Raw genomic sequence first — 21448 nt, 5'->3', positions numbered from 1 at the left:
TGGGTCTTTCATATATGGCTTAGATATTGAGGTATGTTCCCTCTATCCCTACACTGCAGAGAGTTTTAATTAAGAAAGGATGCTGTATTTTGTCAGATACATTTTCCACATCAATTGAGAGGATCATATGGTTCTTATCCTTTCTTTTATTAATGTGGTGTATCATACTGATTGATTTGTAGATGTTGATCCACCCTTGCTGCCCAGCAATAAGTCCCACTTGATCATGTTGGATCCTATTAGCTAGTATCTTGGTATGAATTTTTGCATCCATGTTCATCAGGGATATTGGTCTATAATTCTCCTTTACTGTGGGGTCTTTTTTGATTTGGGGATCAAACTAATACTGGCCTCATAGAATGAATTTGCAAGTTTTCCTTCCATTTCTATTTTTGGAAGCAACTTCAGAAGAATAAATATTGACTCTTCTTTAAATATTTGGTAGTATTCAACTGGGAGACCATCTGGTCCTGGACTCCTGTTTTTTTGTTTTTTGTTTTTTGTTTTTGGTGAGGGGAGATTTTTGGTTACTGCTTCAATTTCCTTATTGGTTATGTGTCTGTTCAGATTTTCTATTTCTTCCTGTTTCAGTCTTGATACTTCATATGTTTCTAGAAAATTTTTGGACCACAGTGTTTTCATTTTCATATGTCTTCATGAATTTTATATTTCCTTTATTTTGTGGCTGATCCAGGGATCCCTGGGTGGCCCAGTGGTTTAGCGCCTGCATTTGGCCCAGGGCGCGATCCTGGAGACCCGGGATCGAATCCCACATTGGGCTCCCGGTGCATGGAGCCTGCTTCTCCCTCTGCCTCTTTCTCTCTCTCTCTCTCTCTCTCTCTCTCTCTCTCTCTGTGTGTGTGTGTGACTATCATAAATAAAAATTAAAATAAATAAATAAAAGCATATTTTGTGGCTGATCCAAATATTGTTTAGTGGCATATTATTTATCTCCATGCATTTATGTTCTCTCCATATTTTTTCTTGTGGTTGATTTCTGGTTTCCTATTGTTGTGGTTGGAAAAGATGTATAATATGTTTTCCTCTTTTTTTGTACTTACGACACTGGTTTTGTCTCCTAACATGATCTATTCTGGACAGTGTTCCATGTGCACTTGAAAAGAATGTGTAGGGGATCCCTGGATGGCTCAGTGGTTTAGTACCTGCCTTCAGCCCAGGGCATGATTCAGGAGTCCCGGGATCGAGTCCCACGTTGGGCTCTCTGCATGGAGCCTGCTTGTACCTCTCTCTCTCTCTCTCTCTCTCTCTCTCCCCCCTTCTCTCTCTCTTTCATTGTATCATGAATGAATAAATAAAATCTTAAAAAAAGAAAAAAAGAAAAAAAATAATGTGTACCTGTTGTTCATAGATTAAATGCTTTGAATATAACTTTCAGGTGCATGTGGTTCAATATGTTATTCAAAACCACTGTTTTTTTTAATAAATTTTTTTTATTGGTGTTCAATTTACCAACATACAGAATAACACCCAGTGCTCATCCCCTCAAGTGCCCCCCTCAGTGCCCGTCACCCACTAACCCCCACCCCCCCTTCCAGCACCCCTAGCTCGTTTCCCAGAGTTAGGAGTCTCTATGTTCTGTCTCCCTTTCTGATTTTTCCCACACATTTCTTCTGCCTTCCCTTATATTCCCTTTCACTATTACTTATATTCCCCAAATGAATGAGAACATACACTGTTTGTCCTTCTCCGATTGACTTACTTCACTCAACATAATACCCTCCAGTTCCATCCACCTTGAAGCAAATGGTGGGTATTTGTCGCTTCTAATGGCTGAGTATACATGGTCCATTGTATAAATGGACCACATCTTCTTTATCCATTCATCTTTCGATGGACACCGAGGCTCCTGCCACAGTTTGGCTATTGTCGACATTGCTGCTAGAAACATCAGGGTGCAGGTGTCCCGGCGTTTCATTGCATCTGAATCTTTGGGGTAAATCCCCAACAGTGCAATTGCTGGGTCGTAGGGCAGGTCTATTTTTAACTCTTTGAGGAACCTCCACACAGTTTTCCAGAGTGGCTGCACCAGTTCACATTCCCACCAACAGTGTAAGAGGGTTCCCTTTTCTACGCATCCTCTCCAACATTTGTTGTTTCCTGCCTTGTTAATTTTTCCCATTCTCACTGGCATGAGGTGGTATCTCATTGTGGTTTTGATTTGTATTTCCCTGATGGCAAGTGATGCAGAGCATTATCTCATGTGCATGTTGCCCATGTCTATGACTTCCTCTGTGAGATTTCTCTTCATGTCTTTTGCCCATTTCATGATTGGATTGTTTGTTTCTTTGCTGTTGAGTTTAAGAAGTTCTTTATAGATCCTGGAAACTAGCCCTTTATCTGATATGTCATTTGCAAATATCTTCTCCCATTCTGTAGGTTGTCTTTTAGTTTTGTTGACTGTATCCTTTGCTGTGCAAAAGCTTCTTATCTTGATGAAGTCCCAATAGTTCATTTTTGCTTTTGTTTCTTTTGCCCTAGTGGATGTATCTTGCAAGAAGTTACTGTGGCTGAGTTCAAAAAGGGTGTTGCCTGTGTTCTCCTCTAGGATTTTGATGGAATCTTGTCTCACATTTAGATCTTTCATCCATTGTGAGCTTATCTTTGTGTATGGTGAAAGGGAGTGGTCTAGTTTCATTCTTCTGCATGTGGATGTCCAATTTTCCCAGCACCACTTATTGAAGAGACTGTCTTTCTTCCAATGGATAGTCTTTCCTCCTTTTTTTTTTGTTTTGTTTTGGTTTTTTTTGTTGTTTTTGTTTTTGTTTTTGTTTTTTTTTAGTCTTTCCTCCTTTATCGAATATTAGTTGACCATAAAGTTCAGGGTCCATTTCTGGGATCTCTATTCTTTTCCATTGATCTATGTGTCTATTTTTGTGCCAGTACCACACTGTCTTGATGACCACAGCTTTGTCGTACAACCTGCCCCCAGATATGGTTTTCTTTTTTAAAATTCCCCTGGCTATTCGGGGTCTTTTCTGATTCCACACAAATCTTAAAATAATTTGTTCTAACTCTCTGAAGGAAGTCCATGGTATTTTGATAGGGATTGCATTAAAAGTGTAAATTCCCTGGGTAACACTGACATTTTCACAATATTAATTCTGCCAATCCATGAGTATGGATTATTTTTCCATCTCTTTGTGTCTTCCCCAATTTCTTTCAGAAGTTTTCTGTAGTTTTTAGGGTATACATCCTTTACCTCTTTGGTTAGGTTTATTCCTAGGTATCTTCTGCTTTTGGGTGCAATAGTAAATGGGATTAACTCCTTCATTTCTCTTTATTCAGTCTCATTGTTAGTGTATAGAAATGCCACTGACTTCTGGGCATTGATTGTGTATCCTGCCACACTGCCAAATTGCTGTATGAGTTCTAGCAATCTTGGGGTGGAGGCTTTTGGGTTTTCTCTGTAGAGTATCATGTCATCTGCAAAGAGGGAGAGTTTGACTTCTTCTTTGCCAATTTGAATGCCTTTTATTTCTTTTTGTTGCCTTATTGCTGAGGCTAGGACTTCTAGTACTATGTTGAATAGCAGTGGTGAGAGTGGACATCCCTGTCTTGTTCCTGATCTTAGGGGAAAGGCTCCCAGTGCTTCCCCATTGAGAATGATATTTGCTGTGGGCTTTTCGTAGATGGCTTTTAAGATGCTGAGGAATGTTCCCTCTATCCCAACACTCTGAAGAGTTTTGATCAGGAATGGATGCTGTATTTTGTCAAATGCTTTCTCTGCATCTAATGAGAAGATCATATGGTTCTTGTTTTTTCTCTTGCTGATATGATCAATCACAGTGATTGCTTTACAATTATTGAACCAACCTTGCATCCCAGGGATAAATCCCACTTGGTCATGGTGAATAATCTTCTTAATGTTTTGTTGGATCCTATTGGCTAGTATCTTCTTTTTTTTAGATTTATTTATTCATGAGAGACACAGAGAGAGAGAGAGACAGACTGACAGACAGAGGCAGAGACACAGGCAGATGGAGAAGCAGGCTCCATGCAGGGAGCCCGAAGAAGGACTCGAACCCAGGTCTCCAGGATCACACCCTGGGCTGAAGGTGACACTAAATCGCTGAGCTACCTGTGCTGCCCGTATTAGCTAGTATCTTGCTGAGAATTGTTGCATCTGTGTTCATCAGGAATATTTGTCTCTACTTCTACTTTTTGGTGGGGTCTTTGGTTTTGGAATTAAGGTGATGCTGGCCTCATGGATCGAGTTTGGAAGCATTCCATCTCTTTCTATCTTTCCGAACAGCTTTAGTAAAATAGGTATGGTTTCTTCTTTAAACGTTTGATAGGATTCCCCTGGGAAGCCATCTGGCCCTGGACTTTTGTGTCTTGGGAGGTTTTTGATGACTGCTTCAATCTCCTCCCTGGTTATCGGCCTGCTCAGTTTTTCTATTTCTTCCTGTTCCAGTTGTGGTACTTTGTGGTTTTACAGAAATGTGTCCATTTCTTCTACATTGCCTAATTTATTGGCATATTGCTGCTCATAAATTTTTAAAATCGTTTTTATTTCCTTGGTGTTGGTGGTGATCTCTCCTTTCTCTTTCATGATTTTATTAATTTGAGTCTTTTCTCTCTTCTTTTAAGAAGTCTGGCTAATGGTTTATCCTTCTTATTAATTCTTTCAAAGAACCTACTCTTGGTTTTGTTCATCTGTTCCACAGTTCTTCTGGTCTGTATTTCATTGAGTTCTGCTCCAGTATTTATTAACTCTCTTCTTCTGTTGGGTGTAGGATCTATTTGCTGTTTTTTCTGCAGCTCCTTTATATGCAAGGTTAGCTTTTGCATTTGAGTTCTTTCCAGTTTTTGGATAGATGCTTGTATTGCAATGTATTTCTCCCTCAGGACTGCTTTTGCTCTATCCCAAAGAGTTTGATTGGTTGCATCTTCATTCTCATTCGTTTCCATGAACATTTTTAATTCTTCCCTAATTTCCTGGTTGACCCTTTCATCTTTTATCAGGATGGTCCTTAACCTCCACGTGTCTGAAATCCTTCCAAACTTCTTGTTGTGATTTAGTTCTAATTTCAAGGCATTATGGTCTGAGAATACACAGGTGACAATCTCAATCTTTTGGTATCAGTTAAGACCTGATTTGTGACCCAGTATGTGGTCTGTTCTGGAGAAAGTTCCATGTGCACTTGAGAAGAATGTGTATTGAGTTGCGTTTGGATGTAAAGTTCTGTAGATATCTGTGAAATCCATCCGGTCTAGTGTATTATTTAAAGCTCTTTTTTTGGGGGGGATGTTGTGCTTAGAAGACCTATCGAGTGTAGAAAGCGCTAGATTGAAGTCACCAAGTATTAGTGTATTATTATCTAAGTATGTCTTAACTTTGGTTATTAATTGATTGATATCTTTTGTGGGCAGCGTGATGAATGTGGGCAGCTCCCACATTCAGGGCATATAGACTGAGGATTGTTAAGTCCTCTTCTTGGATAGATCCATTAAGCATGATATAGTGTCCCTCTTCATCTCTCACTATAGTCTTCGGGATAAACTTTAGTTTATCTGATATGAGGAAGGCTACCCCTGCTTTCTTTTGAGGATCATTTGAATGGTACATGGTTCTCCAACCTTTTGTTTTCAGGCTGTACGTGTCCTTCTGTCTAAAATGAGTCTCTTGTAGACAGCAAATAGATGGGTTCTGCTTTTTTATCCTGTCTGAAACCCTGTGCCTTTTGATGGGGTCACTAAGCCCATTCATGTTCAGAGTTACTATTGAAAGATATGAGTTTATTGTCATCATGATACCTATTCAGTCCCTGTTTTTGTGGATTGTTCCATTGGACTTCCTCTTAAAGAGGAATTTTAATAGTCCCCCTTAAAATTTCTTGCAGAGCTGGTTTGGTGGTCACATATTCTTTCAGTTTTTGCCTATCTTGGAAGCTCTTTATCTCTCCTTCTATTCTGAATGAGAGCCAATGTTGGATAAAGTATTCTTGGCTGCATGTTCTTCTCATTTAGGACCCTGAATATATCCTGCCAGCCTTTTCTGGCCTGCCAGGTCTCTGTGGAGTGGTCTGCTGTTAATCTAATATTTCTCCCCAAAAAAGTCAGGGATTTCTTGTCTCTTGCTGCTTTAAGAATCTTCTCTTTATCTTTGGAATTTGCAAGCTTCAGTATTAAATGTCGAGGTGTTGAATGGTTTTTATTGATTTTGGGGCGGGGTCTCTCTATTTTCTGGATCTGAATGCCTGTTTCCCTTCCCAGATTAGGAAAGTTTTCAGCTATGATTTGTTCAAATACATATTCTGGACCTCTGTCCTTTTCGGCGCCCTCGGGTACCCCCAATTAAACATAGATTTTTCTTCCTCAGGCTGTCATTTATTTCCCTTATTCTATCCTCATGATCTTTTAATTATTTTTCTCTTTTTTCCTCAGTTTCCCTCTTTGCCATCAACTTGTCTTCTATGTCACTCACTCGTTCTTCTACCTCGTTAACCCTCGTCGTTAGGACCTCTAGTTTGGGTTGCATCTCATTCAATTGATTTTTAATTTCTGCCTGATTGAATCTAAATTCTGCAGTCATGAAGTCTCTTGAGTCCTTTATGCTTTTTTCTAGAGCCACCAGTAGCTGTATAATAGTGCTTCTGAATTGGCTTTCTGACATTGAATTGTAATCCAAATTTTGTAACTCTGTGGGAGAGAGGACTGTTTCTGATTCTTTCTTTTGAGGTGAGTTTTTTTTTTTTTTTTGTAGTGTTTTTGCTCAGTGCAGAGTGGTCAAAAACAAGTTGTATTGGGAAAAGGGAAAGGGAGAGAAGAGAAAGAAGAAAAGAATAAGAAAAAGAAAAAAATAAGAAGGAAAAAAGAGAAGAAAAGAAAAAAGGGGGGGAGCAAAGAGAAATAAAGAAAACAAAAAACAAGGGGTAATATCCTCTGATTCTGTATACTGTAAATACCTCGACTTCCCCTGGAACTTTCAAGTGCTGCTTGGTTAATAATTTGTTTTCACCCTGTTGGTCTAGCTGGTCTTCTGTGGGAGGGGCCTGCTGTGCTGATTTTCAGGTGTTAGCACTTGGGGGAGCTGCTCAGCCCCCAGCCTGGTGCAGGGCTCAGTGAAAGTTGTTTAGTCTGTTTATTAGGTGAGGCTACTGTGAGGCTCAGTGGGGCTTGTTTATCCTGTGAGGCCCCAGGAGGAACAACAACAGTAGCAGCTGGATTCAGCTCCTGCAGTAACTACGGAGCTCCCAGTCTGCAGCGGCCTGGATGCTCCGGGGGCGGGGCTGCTGATCTACACAGCTCCCAGCCGCCTGGCCGCCTGGCGGCAATAGTGTCCTTGCTGTCCTGGGCTCTCCTTGCTTTTGCCTTTCCCGCGGGGAGCACCAGATCCTGGGCTGTGTCCCCAGCGCCCTGTGCTCCCGGGCCTGCGCTGTTGGATTCGCGCTACCGGCCGCGCAGCCCCCTCCGCGGGGAGCCGCTGCCGGAGCCCCTCCTAGCTGTTCTATGTCCATCCGTGCACAGGCTGCACCCCTTTAGGGAGCTCGGCCGTGGGGTGTGGCACGCTCTCCCTGGGGCGCAGGTGCCTGTTAGTGTCCCAGGGGGCCTGAGGGCATCCCCGCGCCTCCTGGGATCCTGCTCCAACTCCCTGCAAGCGCCTTTCTGTCCACGAAGATTGGTGAAGCCCCTGCTTCTCCGGGACGGGGCTTTCCTGGGGCTCTCCTGTCCTGGGGGCACTCGCCTTAGCCCAGCTCCTCGCGGGGCCCCTCCCCCCCTTCTTCCTACCTTGATAGAAGCGTGAACTCCTCTCACTGTAGCATTCCAGCTGGTCTCTCTTTAAATCTCAAGCCGAATTTATAGGTTTTCAGGATGATTTGAAGGTTATATAGGTAATTTGGTGGGGACAGGTGACTTGGGGACCCTACTCTTCCACCATGTTGTCACGCCCTATTTTATATTTATATTTATTTCATTTTAATTCCAGTGTAGTTAACATACAGTGTTATATTAGTTTCAGATGTACAATAGAGTGATTCAGCAATTCCATATATCGCTCGGTGCTCATCAAGACAAATGTACCCTTGGGATGCCTGGGTGGCTCAGTGATTGAGTGCATCTGGCTTCAGCTCAGGGTGTGATCCTGGGGTCCTGGGATCAAGTCCCACATTGGGCTCCCTGCGTGGAGCCTTCTTCTCCCTCCGCCTATGTCTCTGCCCCTCTCTCACTCACTCTCTCTCTCTCTCTCTCTCTTTGTCCCTCATGATCAAATAAATAAAATATTTTTAAAAATGATAAATGTACCCTTAATCACTTTCACTTACTTAACCCATCTCCCTAACGAACTCCCCTCTGGTAAGCATTTGTTCTCTATAGTTAAGAGTCTCTTTTTTGAGTGTGTTTCCCTCTTTTTTTTCTTTTATTCATCTGCTTTGTTTCTTAAGTTCCAAATATAAGTAAAACCAAATGGTTTTTAGCATTATACTCTCCAAATCCATCTATGCTGTTGCATATGGCAAGATTTCATTCTTTTTTATGGCTGAATTATATCCCATTGCAATTATTTTATATTTTATTTTTTTAAATAAATTTATTTTTTATTGGTGTTCAATTTGTCAACATATAGAATAACACCTAGTGCTCATCCCGTCAGGTGCAATTATATTTTATATGCAATTCTTTATCCATTCATCTATTGATGGACATTTGGGCTACTTCCCTAATTTGACTATTAGATATAGTGTTGGTATGACCATTGAAGTGCATGTATCCCTTTGATTTAGTATTTTTGTATTCCTTGGGTAAATACCTACCGGTTCAATTGCTGATTCATAGGGTAGTTCTATTTTTAACTTTTTGAGGCACCTCCATAATATTTTCCAGAGTTCCTGCACCAGTTTGCATTCCCACCAACAGAGCAAGAGGGCTTCCCATCCTCCACATCCTAACCTACACCTCTTGTTTCTTGTGTTGTTGATTTTAGGCATTCTGACAGGTGTGGGGTAATATCTCATTGTAGATTTGATTTGTGTTTCCCTGATGATAAATGATGTTGAGCATCTTCATGTGTCTGTTGGCTATATGGATGTCTTCTTTGGAAAAAAAAATGTCTATTTATGTCTTCTGTCCATTTTTAAATTGGATTATTCATTTTTGGGGTATTGAGTTTTATAAGTTCTTTACATATTTTGGATGCTAACCCTTTATCAAATATGTCATTTGCAAACATCTTCTCCTATTCTGTAGGTTGCCTTTTAGTTTGTTGATTGTTTTCTTTGCTGCACAGCTTTTTATCTGATGAAGTGCCAGTAGTTTTATTTTTGCTTTTGTTGTTCTTGCCTCAATAGACATATCTAGACAATAAACAAACAATTGTTATGGCCAATGTTATGGAAATTATTGCCTGTGAACTCTTCTAGAATTTTTATAGTTTCAGTTCTCAAATTTAGTTCCTTAATCCATTTTGAGTTTATTTTTGTGTATAGTACAAAAAGTAGTCTGATTTCATTCTCAAATAAATCACAATTTAAATGTGAAATATAAATCTGTAATACTTGCTGAGAAAAACCATAGGAGCAAATAATGATTATGTTGGACTTGGTGAACTTTCCTTAAGTATGATACCAATAGCATGACCCATAAAACTAAAATTTGAAAAATTATTACTTTACTAAAATTAAAATTAAAATGTTTATAATCTGCCAAAACCCTGCTAAGATGGTAAAGATACTAGCTACAGACATGGGAGCAAATATTTGCAGAGCACATATTTGAGAAAGTAATCATGCATAGGCTATATAAAAACTCACAAAACTCAACAATAAAAAAATAAGCAATCCAATTAGAAAAATACATAAATAGATATTTCACTGTAAAGAATATGCAACTGGCAAATAAACACATTAAAAGACATTTATCACTTCCAGTCATTAGCAAAATATAAATTGAATCCACAAAGCTTTTGCACGGTGAAAGAAACCATGAATAATACAGAAAAACAGAGTGTCTGGGCGGCTCAGTCAGTTAAACTTCTGCCTTCAGCTCAAGTCATGATCCAAGTGTCCTGGAACTGAGCTTTGCATCAGCCTACTTCTCCCTCTCCCTCTGCTGCTCCACTTCTTGTACTCTCTCTCTCCCTCTCTCTCTCTCAAATAAATAAATAAATCTTTTTAAAAAAAATAACTTGCTGAATGGGAGTTAATATATGGGGCACCTGGATGGCTCATTTGTTGAGTGTCTACCTTGGGCTCAGGTCATGATCCTGGGGTCCTGGAATTGAGTTCCTCATCAGGAACTCCCCCGCAGGGAGTCTGCTTCTCCCTCTGCTTATATCTCTGCCTCTCTGTGTCTCTCATGAATAAATAAATAAAATTTTAAAAAGAGTTAATATTCAAACTATATAAAGAACTTATACAACTCAACATGAAGAAAAACAAATAATCCACTTTAAAAATGTGCAGAGGACATGAATAGACATTTTCCAAAGAAGAATATAGATGGCCAACAGACACGTGAAGATGCTTGACATCACTAATCATCAGGGAAACACAAATGAATATTACAATAAGATATCATTTTATGCCTGTAAGAATTGCTAAAATAAAAAACATAAGAAATAACAACTGTTGGAGAGGAAGCAGAATAAAAGGAACCCTTGTGCAATGTTGGTGGGAAAGCAAATTGGTGCAGCCACTTTGGAAAACAATATGAACATTACTCAGAAGATTAAAAATAGAATTATCATATTATCTAGTAATTGCACTTCTGGATATTTAACCAAAGAAAATGAAAACATATTTCAAAAACATATGGACCTCTATGTTTATTCAGTGTTATTTACAATTGCCATGATATAGAGGTAACCCAGGTGTCCATGAATGGAAGAATAAAACAGATGTGTGTGTGTGTATAAAATTATATATATATAATTATAAAATTATATATATAATTTAAGCAAGCATATAATAAATATATATTATTTAAGCATATAATAAATATTACTTAGCCATAATAAAGAATGAAATCATGTCATTTGTAACAACATAGAGTGATCTAGAGGATATAATTGCTGAATGAAATAAGTCAGAGAAAGACAAACATCATATGATTTCACTCATATGTGGAATTTGATAAATAAATGAACAACAAAGAAAGAGACAAACAAAAAAATAGACACTTAAATACAGAGAACAAACTGGTAGTTTCCAAAAGGGAGGGGATGGGGGATGAGTGAAATAGATAAAAGGGATTAAGAATACACTTATTGTGATAAACTGTGAGAAATGTATAGATTTTTTGAATCAATGTACTGTAAACTTGAAAGTAATATAACCCAGTATGTTAATTATATTTTCATCTTAAAATTTTTAAAAGAAACAAGGAGATATTACACATATATTAGAAGAGTTAAAATAAAAAAAAATAGTGAATAGTGAATGCATCAAATGTTGGTGATGACTCATAGAATTACTTTCTCATACATCATTTTTGGGAATGTAATGATAAAGCCATTCTGGGAAACAGTTTGGAAGTTCTTAGAAAAATAAACAGATGTTTACCATACAATCCAACTATTATATTTCTGGACATTTATACCAGAGAAATAAATATTTATATACACATAAAAACTTATACATGAATATTTAAAGCAGCTTTATTCATAGTAGCCTAATTAAGTTTTAGGAGGAAACTTAAGCCAAAATGCCCTTTCATAAGTGAAACAAATTGTGATGCATTCTTTTTTTTTAAAGATTTTATTTATTTATGACGACACACACAGAGAGAGAGAAAGAGGCAGAGACACAGGCTGAGGGAGAAGCAGGCTCCATGCAGGGAGCCCGATGTGGGACTCGATCCCCGGTCTCCAGGATCACACCCTGGGCCAAAGGTGACACTAAACCCCTGGGCCACCGGGGCTGCCCTTGTGATGCATTCATACCATAAAATCTACTCAGCAATGAAAAGAAATAACTATTGATGGGATCCCTGGGTGGCACAGCGGTTTGGCGCCTGCCTTTGGCCGAGGGCATGATCCTGGAGACCCGGGATCGAATCCCACGTTGGGCTCCTGGTGCATGGAGCCTGCCTCTCCCTCTGCCTGTCTCTCTCTCTCTCTCTCTCTCTCTCTGTGTGTGTGTGTGTGACTATCATAAATAAATAAAAATTAAAAAAAAAGAAATAACTATTGATACACAAAACAACTTGGATGAATCTTCAGGGAATCACTCTCAGTGAACCAACCAGTTCCAAATGTCCCATTCTGTATTCTTTCCTTTACATAACATTTTTGAAATGGTAAAGTTATAGAAATGGTGAACAGAGTAATTTTAGAAATGTTGATTCTCATAAAATGAGTTGTTATGTGTTCCCTCCTTTTCCATTTTCTGGAAAAGATGTGTAGAATTGATATTAAATTTTTTTCAGACGTTTCTTAGAATTCTTCAGTAAAACCATCTGGGCCTGGAGATTATTTTTCAGTAATTTTGAGGTTATGAAGTTAATTTACTTAATAGCTATAGAACTATTAGAGCTATTTAATACTGTTTGAGTCATGGTGGTTTGTTGTTTGCCATGACTTTTCATCTAACTTACAAATTCATGTTTGGATTATTTTATAATATTCCCTTATTATACTTACAGCATCTACAGTGATACCCTGTTTCATTTCTGATATTGATAAATCATGTATTTGCCTTTGTTTTCATTGTCAGTCTTGCTATGTATGCCGAATTTTTATTTATTTATTTATTTATTTATTTATTTATTTATTTATTGTATATTTTTTTATGCCAACCTTTTAAGAGTTATTTATTTATTTGAGAGAGAGAGAGAGGAACAGAGGAAGAAGGAGAGCGAGTATCTCAAGCAGACTCTATGCCAAGCATGAAGCCTGACACAGGGTATGATCTCATGACCCTGAGATCATGACCTCAGCCCAAATCAAGAGTCAGATGCTCAACCAACTGAGACATCCAGGTACCCCCATGTATGACGATTTAAAAAAAAATTCAGGTTTTGTCATTGTTTTTTCTATCCCAGAGATGTCTCTGTACAGAAATCTGTTGCATTTCTATACATAAATAATGAGGAAGAGAAATTATGGAATCACACTCATTTACAATTGCATCAAAAACAAGATACCTAGGAATAAACCAAACCAAAGAGGTAAAGGATCTGTACTCTGAAAACTATAGAACATTTATAAAAGATAATGAGGAAGACACAAAGAAATGGAAAAACCTTCCATGCTCATGGATTGGAAGAACAAATATTGTTAAATGCTTCCTTTCAGGGACATGCTCCAAGTAGAGGGAGCAATCTTCCTACTATGTGTCCAAGGAGTTCTTCAAATCACTGTTACTACCCTACACCACTACAACACCCATTCATGTTTAAAAACTCTCAAGGAGGTGTTCTTAGAGAGAACATACCTCCCCATTGATTTTGTATCCTGTGACTCCACTGAATCCTATATAAGTTCTAGTAGTTTTTTGGTGGAGTCTTTTGTTTTTTCTGTATATAGTATCATGTCATCTGTAAATGGTGAGCTTCACCTCTTTAGCAATTTGGATGACTCATTTCTTTTTGTTGTCTGATTGCTGTGGCTAGGACTTTGAGTATTATGTTAAATACCAGTGGCGAGAATTGACATCCCTGTCTTGTTCCTGATCATAAAGAAAAAGTTCTAAGTTTTTTCCTATGGAAGTTTAGACACATCACTAGGTCTCCAATAAAATCACTGATTGAGAAGGAAAGAAGTATCTCAAAATTGCTCCCCACATGGCTTCCACTGAAATTATAATGGAATGGGGGCACTTATTTAAAACTAGATGAGGTTGGAAGTTACCATTATGGAATCATGGAATTTCTGGTTCTCCACCAGGTACCACTCAAGTGGAATGGGAGGAGCTCCTTGTTATTGCTAAGCGGGGGAGAAAGTCTAGGTTCTCCATGCAGTCTCCACTGACATAGGCTGTGGGTATTGTTGCCACCAGATAGGAATCAAAGTTCCAGATTTCAATTCAGAATTCTATTATGCAACCCTTGTAGGCTGAAGTGAGGAAGGTTGTTTCATTACAGCCCCATGAAAGTGGATGTCAAGTGTCTTGCTTAGCTTTGCTGGTGAACGTGAGGTGAAGCTACATGTTTTTCTATATTTGGCTGCAGTAGGAGATTATCATCTAGAGGCTTTCTGTCATTGATGGCTATTCCTATTCCATGGTTATTTGAATAGAGAACACTGACATTTTTTCTTCTTCTCCTCCTCCTTCTCCTCCTCTATCATCATCTGTCTTCATCTTCATCTTTTTCAGTCAGAATCTTGTAATTTCTGATTTTCCAGTTTCTACAACACCCAGTCCTGAATATATGAAGCAAAAGGAAATCCAAGGGACTCAGAAGCAAAAATAAATCAAAGAAATTCACTACCACATTGACAATAGGGTGTGAAGGTACTTAGGTTGACTTCTTTCTTTTACAACTTTTAGACCTTTTCTAATTATTTATAAATAATCTTTAGTATTTTAAGCTGAATTTACACAAACATAAAAAGAAGGGTATATACTACATTTTATTTAAAATTGGATCTCAAGGAGGTGAGGAAGATGGTGATGGAATAGAAGGACACTATGCTCACCTCATCCTATGAACAGAACTAGATAAGTATCAAATCATCCTAAATATCCAGAAATCGACCTGAAGTCTGAGAAAAAAACTCCACAACTAAAGGGAGAGAAGAGGCCACATGGAAGAAGGTAGGGTATGCAGATGAGGTATATGGGAGAAAGGGACTGTAGCTGCTTTGGAGGGGAGGGAGACTTGGTCGTGGAAAAGGGTGACAGAGAGAAACACACAGGGGAATACACAAGTCAAATGTTTCCCTAAACCACTGGGTTAGTAAATGAGAGGGGCTAATTTCCTAGGTTCTTGCAATGAGTGGGGCTTAAAGCCTAGATATGTTAAAGGTCAGTGCGCTTGGTTGAGGTAGACCTCAGAGGGCACTGCACTGTTTCTAGAGAGAAGGCAGGCAAACATCCTGGGTAATAAAGGAGATGGATGGCACCATTTGCCTCCTTTGCCCCTCAGTATAAATGCAGAGCCACCTGTGGAAAGCAGTGCAGCACCACCACTGGTTGCATAACTTGCATACACCAAGCCCAACCCCAGTGCTCTAATGGGTAGTCCTTCTCAGTCAAGCTTGCCTCAGTCCAGGCAAGACGGTCCAATCCATCAAAAGACCAACACAAACCCCTGTATACACCACATTGCATGGGCAGAGAATGGTAAAGGTCCTCAATTCCAGTGGAGGTGGTTTCAGGGCTCATTTCACAAGCAGAGCAGAGCACACCAATTTAAAACTCATTGCATTCAGGACATAGACCAAACACAGTTGATGGCAGGCAAGGAGAGCCTCTACAGATGACTGCCTTGAAGGATAGAGCAGCTAAAACACAACAGCAGAGTACATTCAGCATACATCAGACACACTCCCTGAAGTGCCATGCTCTGGGCACTTATGTGACCTCTTCTTCATGAGGTCATTACATTCATGAGCAGGAGACATAACTGGCATAACTGCCTTTGCAAACACACAGAAGGCAGTGAATTAGACAAAATAGAAGAGGGGTCCCTGGGTGGCTCAGCGGTTTAGCACCTGCCTTCAGCCCAGGGCATGATCCTGGAGTCCTGGGATTGAGTCCCATATCAGGTTCCCTTCATGGAGCCTGCTTCCCCCTCTGCCTGTGTCTCTGCCTCTCTCTTTTTTTTTTTCCCCTCTCTCTTTCTGTGTCTCTCATGAATAAATAAATAAAATCTATTTTAAAAGTTTTAGGCAAAATAAAAGAGACTTAAACATTTATCCTGAATGAAAAAAAAATAGAACAAGGCCACACCCAGAAATCTAAATGAAACAGATATAAGTAACATGCCTAGAGGAAAATTCAAAGCAACAAATAATAATACCCACTGGTGTGAGAAAAGAGTAGAAGACAACAGTGAGACCCTTATCACAAACATGAAAGAGAATAGAATAGAATAGAATCAGAGATGAAGAATTCAATAAATGAGATAGAAACAGGCTTGAGGCAATGAACGGTGGGCTAGAAGAAGTAGAGGAATGAATTAATGATCTAGAAGATAAGAAATTAAAATAATGAAGCTGAACAAAAGAGAGAGAAATTATGTACATGAGAAATAGACTTAGAGAACTTAGTGACTCTCCATCAAATGTAGTAGCATTCTGTAATGAGTTCTAGAAAAATAAGTTAGAGAAAAGGGAGTAAAACATTTATTTGAAGAACTAATAGCTGAAAACTTCCCCAGTCTGGGTGAGGGAACAGACATCCAGATCCAGAAGGCACAGAAACTACCATCAAAATATTACCAAAAGCAAGCCAACACCATGACATATTGTAATAAAACTGGTAAAATATAATATAAAGAAAAATAATCCTAAAAGCGGCAAGACTAAAGAAGTCCTTAACTCACAAGGGAAAATTCATAAGGCTAGCTGGTGATTTCTCAAAAAATCTTGGCAAGCCAGATTGGAGTGCCATGATATATTCAAAGTGCTGAATGGGAACAATCTGCTGCCAAGAATACTCTATCCAGTGAGGCTATCATTCAGAATAGAAGGAGAGTAAAGAATTTCTCAGCCAAACAAAACCTAAAGGAGGCTGTGACCACTAAACCAGCACTGCAACAAATACCGAAAGGGACTTTTTCAGTGCAAAGTAGAGACTAAAAGTGGCAAATTCAAGAAAGGATCAAAAAATAATCTACAGAACAACGACAAAATAAGTAACAAAATAGCAGTCAACATATACCTATCAATAATTACATTGTATATAATTAAACCAAACACTCTAATCAAAAGACATAGTGTGTCGGGGGAAAAATAAGACCCATCTATACACTGCCTGAAAGATTAATCTTATGTATGTATGTATTTATATTTTATTTAAATTCAATTAGCCAGCATATAGTACATCATTAGTTTCAGATGTAGTGTTCAATAATTTATTTTAATTTATAATTTATAATTTGTGCATAACACCAGGGCTCATCACATCATGTGCCCTACTTAAGAACATCACCTAGTTACCTCATCCTCAACCCACCTCCCCTCCAGCAACCCTCAGTTGGTTTCCTATACTTAAGTCTCTCATGTGTTTTCTCCCTCTCTGATGACTTCGCATTCAGTTCTCCATCCTATGATCCTCTGTGCTGTTTCTTGTATTTGTTTTCTTGTATTCTACATGAGTGAATTACCATATGATAATTGTCTTTCTTTGATTGACTTATTTCACTTAGCATAATATACTCTAGCCCCATCACTTTGAGTAAATGGTAACACATTTTCTTTATCCGTTCATCTATCAGTGGAGATCTCAGCTCTTTCCACAGTTTGGCTATTGTGACATTTCTGCTATGAACATTGGGGTGCAGGTGCCTCTTCAGATCACTACATTTGTATCTTTGGGGTAAGCACTACTAGTGCAATTGCTAGGTCATAGGGTACCTCTATTTTTAACTTCTTGAGAAACCTCTATTTTCCAGAGTGGCTGCACTAACTTGCATTCGACTAACAGTGTAAGAGGGTTCCCCTTTTTCTGCATCCTCAACAATATTTACCAGTTCCTGTCTTGTTAATTTTAGCCATTCTGAATGGTGTGAGGTGGTATCTCATTGTGGTTTTGATTTGTATTTCCCTGATGCCAAGAGATGTGGAGCTTTTTTCTTCATGTGTCTGTTAGCCATTTGTACGTCTTCTTTGGAGAAATATCTGTTCATGTCTTCTGCCCATTTCTTGACTGGGTTTTTTGGGTTTTGGGTGTTGAGTTTGATAAGTTCTTTAAAGATCTTGGATGCTAGCCCCTTATCTGTTATGTCCTTAGAAAATAACTTCTCCCATTCTGTAGGTTGCCTTTTAATTTTCTTGACTATTTCCTTTACTGTGCAGAAGCTTTTTATCTTAAGTCCCAAAAGTTCACTTTTGCTTCTGTTTCCCTTGCCTTTGAAGATGTATCTAGCAAGAAGCTGCTGTGGCCAAGGTTTAAGAGGTTGCTGCCTGTACTCTGCTCTAGGATTTTTATGGATTCTTTCATCCATTTTGAGTTTATCTTTGTGTATAGTGTAAGAAAATGGTCCAGCTTCATTCTTCTACATGCGACTGTCCAATTTCCCAACACCATTTGTTGAAGAGACTGTTTTCCATTGGATATTCTTTCCTGCTTTGTCAAAGATTAGTGGACCATAGAGTTGAGGGTCCATTTCTGGGTTCTCTATTCTGTTCCACTGATCTGTGTGCCTGTTATAGTGCCAGTACCATACTGTCTTGATCATTACCAGTTTGTAATAAAGCTTGAATCATGGCATTATGATGCCTTCAGCTTTGGTTTTCTTTTTCAACATTACTCTGGCTATTTGGGGTCTTTTCTGGGTTCATACAAATTTTAGGATTATTTGTTCCAGCTCTGCGAAAAATCTCAATGGTATTCTGATAGGGTTTCCACTGAATGTGTAGATTGCTCTGGGTAGCATAGACAGTTCAACAATATTTATTCTTCCAATCCATGAGTATGGAATGTTTTTCCATTTCTTTGTGTCCTCTTCAATTTCTTTCGTAAGTGTTCTGTAGTTTTTAGAGTACAGATCTTTTACCTCTTGGGGTAGTTTTTTCCTGGATATCCTACGGTTTTTGGTAACAATTGTAAATGGGACCAATTCCTTAATTTCTCTTTCTTAAATTTCGTTGTTAGTGTATAGAAATGCAACTGATTTCTGTACATTGATTTTATATACTGCCACGTTGCTGAATTGCTGTATGAGTTCTAACAATTTTGGGGTGGTGTCTTTTTGGTCTTCTACATGGAATATCATGTCATCTGTGACAAGTGAGAGTTTAACTTATTTGTTGCCAATTTGATTGGCTTTTATTTCTTTTTGTCGTATGATTGCTGAGGCTAGGACTTCTAGTACTATGTTGAAAAACAGTGGTGAGAGTGGGCATCCCTGTTGTGTTCCTGACCTTAGGGAGAAGCTCTTAGTTTTTCCCCATTGAGAATGATATTTTCTGTGAGCTCCTTGTAGCTGGCTTTTATGATATTGAGGTGTGTTCCCTCTATCTCTACACTGTGAAGCGTTTAAGTCAAGAAAGGATGCTGAATTTTGTCAAATCCTTTTTCAACATTTATTGAGAGGATCATATGGTTCTTGTCCTTTCTTTTATTAATTTAATGTATCAGGCTGATTGATTTGGAAATGCTGAACCACCCTTGCAGCTCAGGAATAAATCCCACTTGGTCGTGGTGAATAATTCTTTCAATGAACTGTTAGATCCTATTAGCTAATATCTTGATGATTATTTTGGCATCCGTGTTTATCAGTAATATTGGTCTGTAATTCTCCTTTTTCATGAGGTCTTTGTCTGGTTTTGAGATTAAGATAATGCTGGCCTCATAGAATGCATATGTAAATTTCCCTTCCATTTCTATTTTTTAAAACAGTTTCAGAGTAATAGGTACTTTTTTATTCTTTAATTGTTTGGTAGAATTCACCCTGGGAAGCCATATGGTCCTGGATTCTTGTTTCTTGGGAGGTTTTTGACTCCTTCAATTTCTTTGCTGGTTATGGGTCTGTTCAGATTTTCTATTTCTTCCTGTTTCAGTTTTGGTAGTTTATAAGTTTCCAGGAATCCATCCACTTCATCCAGACTACCTAATTTGTTGGCATATAGTTGTTCATAATATGGTCTTAAAATTGTTTGTATTTCCTTGGTGTTGGTCATGATGTATCCTCTTTCATTCATGATTTTATTAATTTGGGTCCTTTTATATTTCTTTTTGTTAAGTGTGTCTAGGAAGTTTATGGATCTGATTAATTCTTCCAAAGAACCAGCTTCTAGTTTCATTGATATGTTCTACTGTTATTCTGGTTTCTCTTTCATTGATTTCAGCTCTAATGTTTATTATTTCTCTTATCCTGCTTGGTTTAAGCTTCATTTGCTGTTCTTTCTCCAGCTCCCTTAGGTGTAAGGTTAGCTTGTGTGTTTGAAATTTTTAAAATTTTTTTGAGAAAGACTTGTATTGCAATATACTTCCCTCTTCTGACCACCTTTGCTGTGTCCGAAAGGTTTTGAATAGTTGTGTTCATTTTCTTTTTTTTTTAAATTTTTATTTATTTATGATAGTCACAGAGAGAGAGAAAGAGAGGCAGAGACATAGGCAGAGGGAGAAGCAGGCTCCATGCACCGGGTGCCCGATGTGGGATTCGATCCCGGGTCTCCAGGATCGCACCCTGGGCCAAAGGCAAGCGCCAAACCACTGCGCCACCCAGGGATCCCTAGTTGTGTTCATTTTCATTCATCTCTATAAATTATTTTAATCCTTCTTTAATTTCTCATTTGACCCATTCATTCTTTAGTAGGATGCTCTTTAACCTCCAAGTGTTTGAGTTCCTTCCAAATTTCTCCTGTGATTGACTTCAAGTTTCACAGCACTATGACCTGAAAAAATTCAGGGAATAATCCCAGTGTTTTGGTATCAGTTGAGACCTAATTTGTGACCCAGTATGTGATCTGTTCTGGAGAATGTTCCATGTGCACTCAAGAATGTGTATTCTGTTGTTTTATTTTATTTTATTTTTTAAATAGATACCAGTTGGTATCTTTTTTTAATTTTATTTTATTTATTTATGATAGGCACACAGTGAGAGAGAGAGAGGCGCAGAGACACAGGCAGAGGGAGAAGCAGGCTCCATGCACCGGGAGCCCGACGTGGGATTCGATCCCGAGTCTCCAGGATCGCGCCCTGGGCGAAAGGCAGGCGCCAAACCGCTGCGCCACCCAGGGATCCCGTATTCTGTTGTTTTAGATGGAATTCCCTCTCTCTCTCTCTCTCTCTCTCTCTCTCTATATATATATATATATATATATATATATATATATATATATAATCTGTGAAAACCATCTGGTCTAGTGTGTCATTCAAAACCCTTGTTTCCTTGTTGATCTTCTGCTTAGATGATTTGTCCATTGCGGTTAAGTCCCCTACTATTACTGTATTATATATATATATATATATATATATATATATATATATATATAAAATTATGTTATTAATTGTTTTATATAATTAGCTGCTCCTAAGTTAGGAGCATAAATATTTATAATTGTTAAATCTTCTTGTTGGAAAGACCCTTTAAGGGGTGCCTGCATGGATCATTCACTTAAGTTACTACCTTCAGCTCAGATCATGATCCCAGAGTCCTGTGATTGAGCCCTGCATCGGGTTTCCTGCTCAGCAGGGAGTCTGCTTATCCCTCTCCCTCTGTACCTCCTCCATTTGAGCTCTTTCTCTTATGCTATCTCTCTCTCTCTCTTTCAAATAAATAACTAAAATCTTTTTTTTAAATACCTTGTAAGTATGATATAGTGTCCCTCTTCAGTCCTTATTACAATATTTGGTTTATAATCTAATTTGTCTGA

The 21448-nt window shown here is 38.5% G+C and overlaps 1 protein-coding gene across 4 annotated transcripts in view; it reads left to right on the top strand.

The window, feature by feature from the left end:
- Positions 1–20868, top strand: part of OPHN1 (oligophrenin 1) — a 575184-nt gene extending 554316 nt beyond the window's left edge. For all 4 annotated transcript variants that reach the window (XM_072744551.1, XM_072744552.1, XM_072744553.1 and 1 more), the window contains one exon: positions 20663–20868. In XM_072744551.1, the coding sequence (XP_072600652.1) occupies positions 20663–20834 (172 nt within the window). In that variant the 3' untranslated portion in view covers positions 20835–20868. The remainder of the gene's footprint in view (positions 1–20662) is intronic.
- The last annotated feature ends 580 nt before the right edge of the window (positions 20869–21448 follow it).

Source organism: Vulpes vulpes, chromosome X, assembly GCF_048418805.1.
Source record: "Vulpes vulpes isolate BD-2025 chromosome X, VulVul3, whole genome shotgun sequence".
Lineage (NCBI taxonomy): Eukaryota > Metazoa > Chordata > Mammalia > Carnivora > Canidae > Vulpes > Vulpes vulpes.
This window is presented reverse-complemented; position numbering and strand designations above follow the sequence as displayed.